Here is a 16582-nt window from a genome sequence, read left to right on the forward strand (position 1 = left end):
CACTTGAGGTCAGGAGTTGGAGACCAGCCTGGCCAACATGGTGAAACCCCATTTCTATTAAAATATTTAAAAAATCAGCTGGGCATGGTGGCACGTGCCTGTAATCACAGCTACACGGGAGGCTGAGGTAGGAGAATCCCTTGAACCCGGGAGGCAGAGGCTGCAGTGAGCTGAGATCACGCCTCTGCACTCCAGCCTGGGTGACAGAGGATTGATTGACTCACAGTTCTGCATGGCTGGGGAGGCCTCAGGAAACCTACAATCGTGGCAGAAGGCGAATGGGAAGCAAGGCACATCTTACATGGTGGCAGGGGAGGTAAGGGGGGAAGTTCCACACCCTTTTATACCAACAGAGCACGTGAGAACTCACTGTCACGAGAATAGCAAGGGGGAAATTCGCCCCCATGATCCTATCACCTCCCACTAAGTCCCTCCCTCACCACGTGGAGATTACAATTCAAGATGAGATTTGGGTGGGGACACAGCCAAACCATATCACATACAAACTCCAGAACTTAAATTGAGTTCTCTGAGTTGAGCCGATCTGGACTGGGTTTGGAAGTTGTGGTAGAAGTTTAACGCATCCTGTAGGGAGGCTTCAGGTATCTGACTGGGTCAGACAGAAACTGAAATGGTTTTAGTGAAAGACCTCTAATAGGTAAGATTCCAGGAAAACAAACAATTCTGGGCTCATTTAAATCCAGGGGGTCTGGGACTCCATCGCAGGACTTGTGCTCTTCTAGAGAAATGAGTGAATCTTACCGAAAATAATTTAGAATTTTGGTGGCCACAGTGGGGAAGTTTTAACCTAAATAAAACTGCTTATCTCCAGAATGCATTGAAAAAAAAGAGGGGGGATCCCAAACACCCCAGAAATAATGGGATGTATTTTTGGTTGGCAAGCAGAGGGTTCTAAGTTCTCCATCTTTCTCACTAGCCTCCTCTGAATCTGCTGACTTCTTTGCTTGGTTACTTTCCCACCTTGACGATGCAATGAAAAAAAACCCAGCTAGATAAGTTATACAAGTTAGGCTGTCAAATCAACCATGTCTGCTTCTTTACCCTTATGCCATGGTTAAAATCTTAAGCTCAGAGCAATAATGAAAAGTATCCCTGTCCGGCATAGAAAATGCTTTGTCTGCCCTATTTGTTAATGGGCTCCACCCTGACCTCAGTAATCTAGTTACACATATGTTGACAGGACCTGAGGAAGCTCAAAATTGGATGCAAGAGGCAGAATGGTATTGCTCTGAGGACAATATCCAAGGTCCACAAGCCCCTACTTGGTCCATATATAGGCCAGAAAAAACCCAAACTTTTGACCGGGCGCAGTGGCTCACGCCTGTAATCCCAGCACTTTGGGAGGCCGAGGAGGGTGGATCACGAGGTCAGGAGATCAAGACCATCCTGGCTAACACGATGAAACCCTGTCTCTACTAAAAATACAAAAAAATTAGCCGGGTGTAGTGGCAGGCACCTGTAGTCCCAGCTGCTCGGGAGGCTGAGGCAGGAGAATGGCGTGAACCTGGGAGGTGGAGCTTACAGTGAGCCAAGATTGCACCACTGCACTCCAGCCTGGGTGACAGAGCGAGACTCCATCTCAAAAAAAAAATTGATGCCTGATAGCATTTTAATTTATCAGTTAGTCTGGAAACTACACGAGAAGAAAGAACAAAATACCCTTAAACAACTACCCCCAGGCAGGGAGACTCATTTTCCTGTCTCTCCGGGCCTGATACGTTTTGCATAGCTCGCATTCTTCACACTGCTCTAGGCTACTTTTCTTTCTCATTTCCCCCTTTTGATAGATATTTTTCTCTTCTGAAAGCATTGATGATTGACATTTTTTTATACATATGATTTTTGTTCACTGTCACGTAAGATTCAGGAATCAATGTGTTAGATGCAAGTTTGTCCCATGTCACTGGGAAGGCTTATTCCCAGGCCATCTGTCCTACTTCAGAGGGAAAGAGGAGAGGTACCTATGGTTGAAGAATTTAGTGAAGGTGCCGGGCATGGTGGCTCACGCCTGTAATCCCAGCACTTTGGGAGGCCGAGGCAGGTGGATCACCTGAGGTCGGGAGTTCAAGACCAGCCTGGCCAACATGGTGAAACCCGTCTCTACTAAAAATACAAACATTACCCGGGCGTGGTGGTGCACGCTTGTAATCCCAGCTACTCAGGAGGCTGAGGCAGGAGAATCGCTTGAACCTGGGAAGCAGAGGTTGCAGTGAGCCAAGATCGCACCATTGCACTCCAGCCTGGGCAACAAGAGCAAGACTTCATTTCAAAAAAAAAAAAAGAATTTAGTGAAGTCTCAAGGTCAAATTGATTAGAACCACAGAGGGACAAAGCAATGGGAACTCAGTCAAGCCATCCGCTTACAAAGGAGCCGTGACACGTGAGAGCATTTCTAAGCATCTAGCTATCATTATTTTATTTTTTGTTGTTGACTTAAGACATCTAGAAATGCAAAGCATAATCAATTTAAGAATAAAAACTACTGGCTGGGCACAGTTGCTCACACCTGTAATCCCAGCACTTTGGGAGGCTGAGGTGGGAGGCTGAGTTGGGCAGATCACTTGAGGTTAGGAGTTCGAGACCAGCCTGGCCAACATGGTGAAACCTGTCTCTACTAAAAACACAAAAATTAGCCAGGTGTGGTGGCAGACGCCTGTAATCCCAGCTACTCAGGAGGCCGAGGCAGGAGATTCGCTTGAATCCTGGAGGCGGAGGTTGCAGTGAGCTGAGATGGTGCCACTGCACTCCAGCCTAGGTGACAAGAGTGAAACTGTATCAAAAAAAAAAAATATGATGCAAATAAAGACAGTTATTAACAAAACAAGTTGAAATCCAGATCTGAAAAGTGTTCTTATTTGTGAAGGTAACAAATCAAATAGATCATGTAATGGAGTTGGCTTTTTGACAGCTTGCAGCCATTTAGCCTTTTGAGTGATCCTTCCAAACCGAGTTTCCACTTCTCATCCAGGTTTGAAGAACAAGGTGACTGGTTGTGGTCAGCTTCGGTGGGAGATCTCTGGTGATGAAAGATGTCCACTCAGGTGGGCTGCCTGTTTAAAGTGAAAAAAAAAAAGTGAATCCATGAGTCAATGCCCCTGATGTTAGCTGCACAAAGACTGGTTAACAGTACGTGACATGATCCCTTCCAACATGGTTGGAGGGAGTATTTTATTTGATGATGTTTCCAATAAACAAAATCTCCAGGTTGGAAGCTGTGATCTTTGATGTCTGTCTCCAGGGAGATTGCTTTTTAAAAGAATTCTTCATTAATTAAATTTTTTTTTTTTTTAAGTGAGAAGCTTTATAAAGGCCCTGGCAATCATGAAGTATAGCATTTTTAAGAAGAGCTGGCTCATAGACTTCTGCATTCAGGCACATGGCCTTCCTGTTATTTCAAAGAAAGAAAGCCAATGTTGTTGAAATGGGGTAGAGTGTGAATTAAGCAATACCAATGGAAGACTCTTAGGCCAGAGAAGTTTCAAGTTTCTATAAGCTTGGCCAGGCACGGTGGCTCACGCCTGTAATCCCAGCACTTTGGGAGGCCGAGGCAGACGGATCACCTGAGGCCAGGAGTTCGAGACCAGCCTGGCCAACATGGCGAAACCCATCTCTACTAAAAAGTACAAAAATTAGCTGGGCATGGTGGTGGGTGCCTGTAATCCCAGCTACTCAGGAGGCTGAGGCAGGAGAATTGCTTGAACCTGGGAGGCGGAGGTTGCAGTGAGCTGAGATCACGCCACTGCCCTCTAGCCTGAGCGACAAGAGGGAGACTGTCTCAAAAAAAAAAAAAAGTTTCTATAAGCTTTGCCAATTTGATTTTTATTATTTGTGCATTTCACAAGTCTGGAAGACTGAGGGTGGTATGGACAATGGAAATGTTGAAAAATCAGCCATACGTTACAAATAAACTGAATTATTTGACCAGTGAAATGGGTTCTTTAGTTTCCATGAAGATTGGAGGGAGCTCTCCAAGAAGGAATAGGGCAAGATTTAAAGTAGTCATGGTCAAAGATGCAATCAACAAAGAAATTTGGTCATTTTATTGTTTTGTGGCCTACTGAAACGGGAAGGGTTCCCTTGTCCCCCTTGCAGGGCGTGTGATGGGGGAGTGGTTCGCTTCTTCAGTGCCCCGCTGCTCAGACCTGCAGGGGAGCATACAGATGGGCAGGTTGTGGGGCTCCAACCCACAGCAGCATCTAGGGGTGGATGTTTACAGCTCCTGAAGCCCCAGTGGGCATGTGTTACAAGGTGCTCTTTTAGTTTTGCCATCTATAGGCAGCTTGTGTTAACCAGCAGCTCAATTAGACCCTCTGCTTTGTTACAAGGACAAAGGGATTTCTGTATCCCAGGTTCTTGCCTTGGTGTACTGGAAGAATAGGATCACACCTGGGCTTGGAGAATGAGTGCAAGGTTTTATTGAGTGGAGGTAACTCTCAGCAGTTGGAGGAAGCCAGAAGGGCATGGAGTGGGAAGGTTTTGCCCTGGAGTCAGGCTGCTCAGCGGCCTGGGCTCGCCTTTGACTGCCCGGCCAAACTCCGCCTCGTTCTGCAGGTGGATGGCCTGCCGGCATGCTGGCGTCTGTCGTGTGCTCTTCCACCAGCCTGCTCCCTTCTGTGGCGGATTGGTCAGAGAGGTGGGAAGAACTATAGGGAAAGGACGCAAACCTTCTGAAAGGTGGGAAGGTTCTGCAGAGCCCCGGGGGAGAAGAACTGAAGGCAGCTCTTCTATAACCCTGAGGCAGAGGGCAAGGAGTAGGTACAAGGGAGTATGGGGGATTTTATCTTAAATAGGCATGTTTACTTATGTCGACCAGGAACTGACCTTAGATCATCTATGATCACCTATGATCATGTTTCAGGGAACATGAGGTTCCCTGAAAGGGGAATAATAAATATTAATTACTTACAGATTGTGTCGGCTCCAGGTTTTCGACATTGTGCCTGCACTGAATAAAAGCAAAGCAGCTCCAGCTTCTTCCACTAGAGCCAGGCAGTCACCTAGCTGCTCTTACACTGCATACCTGTGTCTGGGTACTCATTTCCTCTATTGGCCAGGGTCTGTGGGACAGAGCTGGCACCCCTCAATGACCTCTCAATGTCCAGCCACTTGTGTCTTCTTCTGCCAATGTGTTCCTCTCCACGTCCAGCTGCTTGTGTGTCTGCTTGCTAGGGTCTCAGGATTTTTATAGGCACAGGATAGGGGTGTGGTGGGCCAGGGTGCTCTTGGGAAATGCAATATTTGGGCAGGAAAACAAAAATGCCTGCCTTCACCCAGGTCCATGGGCACAGGCCTGGGGATGGAGCTCTAGCCAGGGACTACACATTCCTCTACCCAGCACTTCCCTGCCCACCTTCCGTATCACTATAATTCAACATAATACTTACAATAATGACCGATAATATATACCAACACATATCAGATTTTTAGGAATCTCATACAATTTTGGAACACATATTAATAACACATTTCACAAATATAACTCAAAGAAAGTTAAATGTCATTTCTTTTTTGACAATGCTTGCTGTGTAATTTTTACATGCCAAATAATACCAAGTTCTCTTGAACTTACATGGGTTTTTTTTTTCTTTTTCAAATGTTGAAAAGTTAGTTTGAGGTCAAAATGGCTTAATTTAGAATTTGAATTTTCATTTTTGGAAGTTTGTCAAATACCAAAGCTTTAAAACACTTGATATTAAAATAGAAAAGGTTTAAAAGACTTGTTCAAAATAGAATCATGGGGAACTTCAAAATAATAGTCATTCATTTAGCCAAAGTGATAACTGAAAGATTTCAGAAAAGCTGGGTGTGGTGACTCATATCTGTAATCCCAGCACTTTGGGAAGCCAAGGTGGGAGGATCACCTGAAGTCAGGAGTTCGAGACCAGTCTGGCTAACATGGTGAAACCCTGTCTCCCCTAAAAATACAAAATTAGTTGGGCATGGTGGCAGGTGCCTGTAATCCCCGCTACTCAAGAGGCTAAGGCAGGAGAATCGCTTGAACACGGGGGGTTGGGGGGAGGTTGCATTGAGCCAAGTTCGCACCATTGCACTGTAGCCTGGGCAAAAAGAGCGAAACTCCATCTAAAAAAGAAAAAAGATTTCCGAAAGCAAAAACCTTTATTGTTTGATAGAGAGGAGACTCAGTTTTCTAAACAATCCAAAGACCTAATGAAGGAAGCATAAGGCAAACTCGCTCCTCTTTTTTTATTTTTTTCACTTTGCAGTTTGCTCAAAAGGCAAACAAAAATCTTTTACAATCTCTTATTACTACTACATGAAAATCTCGTTTAAAAGAGAAAACTAAATTCTACCTTTACATTAGTGTATTATTAATGCTACAGCTAAAAATATAGTTATAATAAAATCTTGCAAACAGATCCATCTAATCTCAATCACTTTTGACCACTACTCAAGATAAAGTTTCTATATACCTTTTATACTCTTACAATGTTTTTCTTTTTCTTTTCTCTTTTCTTTTCTTTTCTTTTTTTTTTTTTTTTTGAGATGGAGTCTCGCTCTGTCACCCAGGCTAGAGTGCAGTGGCACGATCTCTGCTCACTGCAACCTCTGCCTCCCGGGTTCAAGCGATTCTCCTGCCTCAGCCTCTGAAGAAGCTGGGACTACAGGCACCCGCCACCACGCTCGGCTAATTTTTGTATTTTTAGCAGAGACAGGGTTTCACCATATTGGCCAGGCTGGTTTCGAACTCCTGACCTTGTGATCTGCCCACCTCGGCCTCCCAAAGTGCTGGGATTACAAGTGTGAGCCACCATGCCCGGCCATAATGTTTTTCATTGTCTTTCTTTCTCCAGCTTTGTTTATTCATTTGGCTTTATCTATCTCATATATATGATATGATATGATACACACACACATGCATATATATACGTATGCATATATATACACACACATACACGAACGTATATAATCATATATATTTCTTAATGGGATATATATATATATATAATTTTAGAGATGGGGTATTGCTCTATTGTCCAGGCTGGAGTGCAGTGGCAAAATCAGAGCTCCTGGGCTCAAGCAATCCTCCTGCCTCAGCCTCCTGAATAGCTGAGACTACAGGCATGAACCACCATGCCCAGCTAATTTAAAAAAAATTTATCAGGCCAGGCATGGTGGCTCATGCCTGTAATCCCAGCACTTCAGGAGGCTGAGGCAGGTGGATCACTTGAGCTCAGGAGTTTGAGACCAGCCTAAGCAACGTGCCGAAACCTCGTTTCTACAAAAAATACGAAAGTTAGCCAGGTGTGGTGGCACAGGCCTGTAGTCCTAGCTAGTTAGGGGGCTGAGATGGGAGGATTGCTTGAGCCCGAATTCTTTTTGGTTTCTCCAATTTAAGTGTCTCCCACTTTTCTGACTTGTAATCATTAAGAACAAGGATTGCTTTGTTCCTAAAGCCCTACAAGCAGGATATGGACAACTGGATTAAACTTCAGAGAAAACCCTTCATGCCTGATGTAGGGAGCACTCGAGGAGTTTGCTGAAATGCCTTCTGCCATAAACAGAGATATTAAAACCACAAATCAGGAAAATATACTTCGAGCTTCAATCTAGGAATCTTGATTAACTGACCCTTGGACTCAGAGACTATATTTATAGTTTGTTCTGGTTATCTCCCTGAGTGAGAACTGAGCCCATTCAACCCAGATTCATATGTTTGCAAGGTGTCCTTGAAAAGGAGAGAGAGAGAGAGAGAACAAGGTGAAGACACACTTGTTCCCGGCTGCCCAGGCCTGGAAGTGACACACTTCATTTCTGCCCCATTTGGATGCAAGAAGACTGAGAAACTGTTTAGCTCTGTGTCTGAGAAGAGGAAATGAGTTTGTGATATCTAGCCAGTCTCTATCACATACAACCAACCCATGCTTTAAAAATGAAAAATAAAATAAAATAAAAATATAAAACAAATCCATGCCTATCTTGGAACTCAGTATGTACTCGCAGTGGTATCATAAATAAGTTTGAAAAGAAGAGTTATTTAGATAGCATTAGTGAAACTGATTCCACCTATTAAGAAAAATTACTGGATCCTTACCTCACACCATATACAATAAAGTCTAAACAGATCAGTGGTTCTTGATAGGAGGCAATGTTGTCACCCAGAGGATATTTGGTAATATCTGGAGACATTTTTGTTGTCCCAACTTGTGGGGTGCTATTGACACCTAGGGATGCTGCTCAACATCCTCCAATGCACAGGGCAGCTAGCAAATAAAGCCCCAATGGCCACAGTGTCAAGGTTGAGAAGCTCACAGCAAAGCCCCAAACGGCCATAGTGTCAAGGTTGAGAAGCCCTGCACTAGGGTTCACCTACACTTGAGAGAGAAAAATAAAATACTAACAGAAAAAAATAATTAAAGAAAGTTTCTTATGACCTTGGGCTAGGGATAGATTTCTTTTTTCTTTCTTTCTTTTTTTTTTTTTTGGAGTTTAAAACTTTTTATTTGGAAATAATTTCAAAGTTATAAAATGTTGCAAAAAAATTTTTTAAACTACCAAAAACAGCCATATTTACCCTTTACCCAGATTTACCTATTCAATATTTTATACCATTCACTTCATTATTTTCTTTCTCTCTCTTTTTTTTTTTATTGATCATTCTTGAGTGTTTCTGGCAGAGGGGGATTTGGCAGGGTCATAGGACAATAGTGGAGGGAAGGTCAGCAGATAAACACGTGAACGAAGGTCTCTGGCTTTCCTAGGCAGACGACCCTGCGGCCTTCCGCAGTGTTTGTGTGCCTGGGTACTTGAGATTAGGGAGTGGTGATGACTCTTAACGAGCATGCTGCCTTCAAGCATCTGTTTAACAAAGCACATCTTGCACCCCCCTTAATCCATTTAACCCTGAGTGGACACAGCACATGTTTCAGAGAGCACAGGGTTGGGGGTAAGGTCATAGATCAACAGCATCCCAAGGCAGAAGAATTTTTCTTACTACAGAACAAAATGAAGTCTCCCATGTCTACTTCTTTCTACACAGACACAGCAACAATCTGATTTCTCTATCTTTTCCCCGCCTTTCCCCCTTTTCTATTCCACAAAACCGCCATCGTCATCATGGCCCCTTCTCAATGAGCTGTTGGGTACACCTCCCAGACGGGGTGGTGGCTGGGCAGAGGGGCTGGCCCCCACCTCCCTCCCAGACGGGGTGGCTGCCGGGCGGAGGCGCTCCTCACTTCTCAGAGGGGGCAGCTGCTGGGCGGAGGGGCTCCTCACTTCTCAGATGGGGCGGCCAGGCAGAGATGCTCCTCACCTCCCAGACGGGGTCCCGGCCGGGCAGAGACGCTCCTCACCTCCCAGACGGGGTCGCGGCCGGGCAGAGGCGCTCCCCACATCCCAGATGATGGGCGGCCAGGCAGAGACGCTCCTCACCTCCTAGACGGGATGGCGGCCGGGAAGAGGCGCTCCTCACTTCCCAGACTGGGCAGCCGGGCAGAGGGGCTCCTCACATCCCAGACAATGGGCGGCCAGGCAGAGACGCTCCTCACCTCCCAGACGGGGTGGCGGCCGGGCAGAGGCTGCAATCTTGGCACTTTGGGAGGCCAAGGCAGGCGGCTGGGAGGTGGAGGTTGTAGCTGGCCGAGATCACACCGCTGCACTCCAGCCTGGGCAACATTGAGCACTGAGTGAACGAGACTCCGTCTGCAATCCCGGCACCTGGGGAGGCCGAGGCTGGCGGATCACTCGCGGTTAGGAGCTGGAGACCAGCCCGGCCAACACAGCGAAACCCCGTCTCCACCAAAAAAACCGGGATAGATTTCTTAAACAAGGCCCCTAAATGAATGAATTTAACTAAATCAAAACAAAAGATTTCTCTTTTTAAATTTTTAATGGATACATTGTACTTGTACATATTTATGGAGTACAATTTGGTGGTTCCATATACATATATGTGTTTTATAATGATCAAATTAGGTAGGCTGGGCATAATGGCTCACATCTAGCATCCCAGAACTTTGGGAGGCCCAGGCGGAAGAATTGTTTGAGCCCAGGAGTTCAAGGTCCCCCTGGGCAACATTATGAGACCCCATCTCTATAAAAAATTTAAAAATTAGCGGGGTGTGGTGGTTCATGCCTGTGGTCCCAACTACTTTGGAGCTGAGGTGGGAGGATTGCTTGAGCCCAAGAGATCAAGGCTGTAGTGAGCTATATTCCCATCACTGCACTCCAGCCTGGGTAATAGAGGGAGATCCTGTCTCAAAAACAAACAAATTAGGATATTTAGTGTGACCATCACCTCATGCATTTATCTGAAGTTTTCTCTTGTACAATGATCATTATTGTTTATCAGATTATCAGATAGATGATAAAGGAAATATTTGCAACATTTGACAGGAAGAGGGAGGACCTGTGGTTTTTAATGGTGGAGCTGGGATTCCCACTAATCCTTCAGAATACCCCAAAAGCCACAAAGACCATGAAAACCAAAACACACATTCCATCTAAATACACACTTTATCTCTTATGAAAGTAGGAGACTCCAAGCAGTTTGGGAGGCTGAGACAGGCAGATCACCTGAGGTCAGGAGATAGAGACCAGCCTGGCCAACATGGTGAAATCCTGTCTCTACTAAAAATACAAAAATTAGCTGGTCCCAGTGGCATGCACCTGTAATCCCAGCTACTCGGGAGGCAGAGGCACGAGAATCACTTGAACCTGGGAGGTGAAGGTTGCAGTGAGCCGAGATCGTGCCACTGTACTCCAGCCTGGGCGGCGACAAAGCGAGACTCTGTTTCAAAAAAAAAAAAAAGAAGAAGAAAGAAAGAAAGTAGGACACATCTCGAGTGACTACAGTTAAGAGCATCTGTGCACCAAGTAACATATCTGGGCACCTATACAACAAAAGCTCACAGATAGACAAGGACTCTGGCAGTTTTAAACAACAGATTTCAAACTCTGCCATAGGAAAGCAGAGAGGCACCACCCTTCAATTGCTCTTGGGACATTTACTATAATAATAATGTATTATGCCTTAAAGGAAATTTTAGAACATTCCAGGGATTAAGAGGGGTGGGGAGAGGGAGAGAAATAGTACAGATGACAGTCTTTCATTATGAGGCAATAAAATGAAAAATAACAAAACCGGGAAACAAAATCCCCCTAACCCCTGTACATTTATAAATCTTTCTTAAAATGACTCCCGTCAAAGAAGAAATCAAAACCAAAATTGCAGAACATCTAGCGAATGATGATAAAGATGCACTATATGTAAGAACTATTGGTCTACTTGACTGGATTGCTATGGCTTTAGAATCAGTCTCGCTATCTGCCGGGGCAAAACCCACCACCCACCCCATCTTCTTCTTCAAAATTGTCTTGGCTATTCTTGGCCCTTTGTTGTTCTATATACATTTTGGTGTCAGCTTTCCCACTTCCATGAAAAGCCCTGGTGGGATTTTGATGGGAATTTGCAGTGAATTTACAGATTAATTTGAAGATGTGACACCTTTATGATATTAAGTCATCCACCTGGTGAAAGCCCTGTGAACCAGCCTGGCTCCCCCATCCTCCCAGCAGCTGAGGGGCCGACTGGCGGGGACTGTGGGTGCACGATAAAGGAAGGAAGCCATAAATACTGGCCATGGCCTCATGACCGGCTGCAGCCACAGAGGTCCCCTTCAATGTCCTTTGTGGCTTTGAGTTTTGCATAGTGGGAGGAAATTGTCTTTGCAAGGTGCAAAGTGGCCTCAGGAGGAAGAAAATGTAATAGAAGACAACTGCTCAACCTGTTTCTGATCATAAAAACTCAACAGTCTTTTTCTTTTTCTTTTCGCTGATTTATAAGATGAGGCCTGACATTTCTAAAACCTGAACCATTGAGGAATGGGGAAGATGAGTTTCACATTTCTCACAGCTTAGAAGGGGCGTTGAAGGGGTGTGTAAGCTTTTCCTGGTGTCTGTCATCCCAGATAGCCATCAAGGACTATGAGGAGTGAAAAAGAAGAGACTAGAGCTTTTGTTTTAAGGGACAAGAGCTTTTGTGTTAAGGGACAAAGGGGGTATAGGCAAGACTTCAGGTGACAACAGGGGGATGGGCAAAGGACCAATGCAGAAACAATCGTTACCTAGACCTGATCTTCTGGGTTTCCGGATGTGAGTTTGCTGCAGGGAGGCACCAGCAGGACTGGACCCAGGGGACTGATACCGGTACCTGGGGTCTGTGTATGCCCAAGACCTCCCTGGTCCTCCGTGATGGAAACTGCAGACCACGTCTAATGCGTCAGGATGGTATATGCCAAAGAGGGACCCTGAGACCCTGGCAGAGTGATGGAGAGTGGCCACACCAGGATGGCGGCGCGGAGGGTATTCCATGGCCCCCGAGCTGGGCCAGCAGGGAGAGAGGCCTGGGCCTGATGCGTCATTCATTGTGCTGCTTGCCTTAAATACTTTCACCTTGTCCTTTGCGTGCCCCACCGGCCGTGACTGATAGACTTTACCCTTTCCAGTTTAAATTCATGGAAAAAAAAAGATTTCCAGTTCAAGACAGCAGGATACAACCTGAAACCCACTATGTCTTTCTCAAACACATCAAGACCAGAGAAGAAAAACTAGAAAAACTTTTTTTTTTTTTTTTAAGACGGAGTCTTGCTCTGCCACCCAGGCTGGAGTGCAATGGCACGATCTTGGCCCACTGCAATCTCTGCCTCCCGGGTTCAAGGAATTCTCCTGCCTCAGCCTCCCGAGTAGCTGGGATTACAGGCACCTGCCACCATGCCCGGTTAATGTTTTGTATTTTTAGCAGAGACGGGGTTTCACCATGTTAGCCAGGATGGTCTCGAATTCCTGGCCTCAAGTGATCCACCCGCCTCGGCCTCCCAAAGTGTCGGGATTATAGGCGTGAGCCACCGCACCTGGCCTGTATTTCCTATTTAGCATTCTTTCCCTGTATTTCTTCTTTACTCTGTTTTCTTGTCTTCAGTTGAATTGAGGTTTTTGTGCTAGTCCCTTCTCCCCTACTATTGGAAGTTACACATTTTACTTTTATTTTTAGTGATTACTCTTAAATTTTTAGATCATACCTAAATTTCATGTCCAAGCAAAAGCTGATTAATATCTCTATCCCCCTTCCTGAATATGAAGTGAAAACAAAAACAGAGTATATGTCCAGGCGCAGTGGCTCATGCCTGTAATCCCAACACTTTGGGAGGTCGAGGTGGGCGGATCACCTGAGGTCAGGAGTTCGAGACCAGCCTGGCCAACATGGAGAAACCCTGTCTCTACTAAAAAAAATAAATAAATAGCCGGGCGCGGTGGTGCATGAGTGAGCCGAGAGTTCACGAGTTCGAGAAAAAGTAACAATTTGGCCAGGTTCGGTGGCTTACGCCTGTTATCCCAGCACTTTGGGAGGCTGAGGTGGGTGGATCACCTGAGGTCAGGAGTTCGAGACCAGCCTGGTCAACATGGTGAAACCCTGTCTCTACTAAAAATACAAAAATTAGCCAAGTGTGGTGGTATGCACCTGTAATCCCAGCTACTTGGGAGGCAGAGGCAGGAGAATCGCTTGAACCCAGGAGGCAGAGGTTGCAGCGAGCTGATTGCACCACTGCACTCTGGTCTGGGTGGAAAGAACGAGACTCCATCTCAATAAATAAATATTTAAAAAAAAATCACCTAGAAACAGTAACAGGTATTGTCAGGATGGTCATAAAATGTTATTACTTTCTTCTTGCTTTTTTGGCATTTCTTCAATTTCAAACATAGGAAAAAAATTGATGTTTTTCATTTTTCAAATATAATATTTGATTACAATATTGAGTAAGTCCCTCCCTTGAGAAGCTCTGTGCTGGGGGTTGGGGAAGATCTGATCGTGCCTTACTCACACTGGGCCTGACAATAGGTGCTCAAGATAGTTGTATGGGGTTGTTGTAGGACCAACAGGTTTGTATGCCCATATGTATGCAGTAACAGACCAATTACACTGAGATAGCAGGGTTTGCAGCACAGAAAGAGTTTAATGATTGCAGGGCATCAAGTTTGGAGATGGGAGGAGACCTTCAAATCCATCTCCCCAAGGAATTTTGGACTGAATTTTTTAAGGAGATTGTGGAGGGCAAGGGGCTGGAAATTTGGGATTGTTGATTGCCTAAGCAAGGGGCATGAAATAATTGGGATTGGAAACCGCATTCTTTGGTGAGCCAGCTCCTCATGGGGACCAGTTGAGTCAGTAGTTTTATCAGCATGCAGGATATGAAGGAATACTTCAAAAGGAAAATTTAGCATTTTATGTTCAAGTTGTTATTTATACAGCAGTTAAGGGCAGCTATAATCTAGTGTCTTTGTCACTCCGGGACAACAGGCACCAACCAGCCATGAGGAAGCAGGTCAGAGAGCAGCTGACCTCATGATGAATGCTGAGTATGCTGCAGGCTTGGTTTATTTTCATCTTTTCCCCCTACTTCTTCCCTAATTGGTTTTATAAAGTTTATAGGGACGGTTGTAGGGTGGTTGCAGAAAGCTTCCTGGGGGAGGTGACGTCCAAAGGGCTCCTAGGAGGACTAGGGCCAAGTTGGGAGGAAGACAGATCCTCTGGTGCAGATCCAGCTTGTATGGGCAAAGCCAAAGGAGCTGGAACTGGGGAGGTTGACAGGTGGCAGCACAAAGGACCTTGAATGCCAGGCCAAAGGGTCTTGAGCTTTGTTCTGAGGGCAGTGGGGAACCACAAAAACTCTCAGGCAGGAAAGGGGCAAAACTGGTCTGAGATTTATAATAATCCCACTGTTCCATGTTTGCAGAGAAGGGGCTGGAGGAGCCAAGATGTGAGGGTGGGAGGCCCCAAGGATACATTGTTAATTTCAGGTGAGAGATGACAGGGCCACAGCCATCTATCACTGTGCAGGGAATGTTTGGAAGGTAAAGTTGACCAGATAGACACAGTGGATGTGGGGCCAGTGGGACAGGGAGGAGCCCTTGATACCTCTTGGCTTGTGGCCTGGAGGCTGGCTGGGGAGGCTGATACACAGAGTGACACAGGATGGGATGGGTGCTGAGGAGGTGAGAGCCAGGACCTGAGATGCTGCAGAGAAGGCTCCTGGGAGATGACATCGGAGTGGATCTCCTTCTTCACTTGAGAAGCCTGGCAAGTAGGTGCTCCAGTGGGTGGGGACCAGTGGGGGATTTGTGGTTAGGAGACCTCAGGCCGAGTTCTGGCAGTTGTGTCATCCTGGGAAGGCCACTCAGCAATGCTGATACCCTGCTTCTGAAAACAGGGCTCATCATTCCTGAGGCTGGAGTTTTGGAGGATTAAGGAGGTAACACATGGCAAGTGCTTGGCCCAGAGCCTGGCACTGAATGAACAGAGGATCCTTCCCTCACTCTCCGTTTTCCATCCCCCCTCATGCCCAGCATCTCCTGTCCCCAGCATCCCCAACCTGCCTCTCCCTCAGCCTGTATTCCTTTGACCCAGTTAGAGACAGATGAGGAAGGAATCCACCCGCTGGCTCTGACCTGCCCCCCTTCTTCTGCCCCAAAGGGAGGGATCCGAGGACTCAGGTCTGAGCCCGGATTAGCTGTGTAATGCCCAGCTTTGCCTAGGCAACCTCTTTCCCTGACCAAGAGAGGGGGCCTGCGGCTGGCAGCCAGGACTCCTGGGCTCTGGGCCTGATACTACTCTATCTGTCTGGGAAACCTCAGACAGGGAAGAGATTTCTTGGTGCCTCTCTTGGGAATGTCACTGACGTCCACAGTGACTGTCACATGCGTGTCAGTTGTTCTGTGGGTTTGCTGTGTGCGGGGCACTGTGGAATGGAAGAAAGGCCTAGATTCCAGTCCAGCTCCACCACTCAGCAGCTTCATGCCCACAGACAAAGGACAAAATCCCCTTGAGCCTCAGTTTTTTCGTGGACAAAATGGAGTGAACACCTTGTGGGGCTGCTGTGGGGTATGTGAGAAAATAGCTGCAAAGCAGTTTTGTAAACAGCACGTTTTAGAGAGATCAGGAAGGATGATTACAGCACAAAAGAACAGAGATGGTTCCTCCCCATGAGGACTGGAAAAGAGCTGGGGAGAGCAGGCCAAAAAGGTCACTCTTATCACGAGGACCACAGCAGAGGGTTCCAGGAAACTGAAAAAGACGAGTTCATCAGGCTTCCAAGACCTCCTGGGAAGGCAAAGGACAGAGGGACCTCCTCAGGTCAGGGGAAAACCGAGGGAGGGGGACAGCCACACAAACGCCCTAAAGTCTAATGACGGCAGAAAGGGGTCTTGGGGGACGGGGGTGGGGTTCACAGCAGTGGCCTGGGCGTGATGACCCTGGCGAAGGACGGGGTCGCAGAGCCCTTAAATCCTGGACCAGTGGCTGATTCCAAAGGCAGCAGGGACCAGGCCAGGATTTTGGGCAGAAGCAGAAAGTGCTGGACTCTCCTGACAAGAGCTGAGAGAACTCAGCGGCGCCAGCAAGAGTTTGTGCCGTGCACTGACCATCTGCATCCTCTCTGCCTCACCCCAGCCTAGGATTCCTTGACAGGCCCTCCGGGAAGATCTCCGCGAACAACCCCCTGCCTTGGAGTCTGCAATCCTTCCTCGAGCACACGGACGCCCGGGGTGG

General features: G+C 46.5%; 1 protein-coding gene across 1 annotated transcript; it reads right to left on the bottom strand.

Moving 5' to 3' along the window:
• Positions 1-13897: 13897 nt before the first annotated feature.
• Positions 13898-15758, bottom strand: LOC100608828 (uncharacterized protein NDUFV1-DT). The gene is given in 1 exon segment (XM_016921379.3): positions 13898-15758. A coding segment is annotated over 1 exon segment (813 nt). The 5' UTR covers positions 15256-15758; the 3' UTR covers positions 13898-14442.
• Between the last annotated feature and the right edge of the window lie 824 nt (positions 15759-16582).

Source organism: Pan troglodytes, chromosome 9 (genome assembly GCF_028858775.2).
Source record: "Pan troglodytes isolate AG18354 chromosome 9, NHGRI_mPanTro3-v2.0_pri, whole genome shotgun sequence".
Taxonomy (NCBI): domain Eukaryota; kingdom Metazoa; phylum Chordata; class Mammalia; order Primates; family Hominidae; genus Pan; species Pan troglodytes.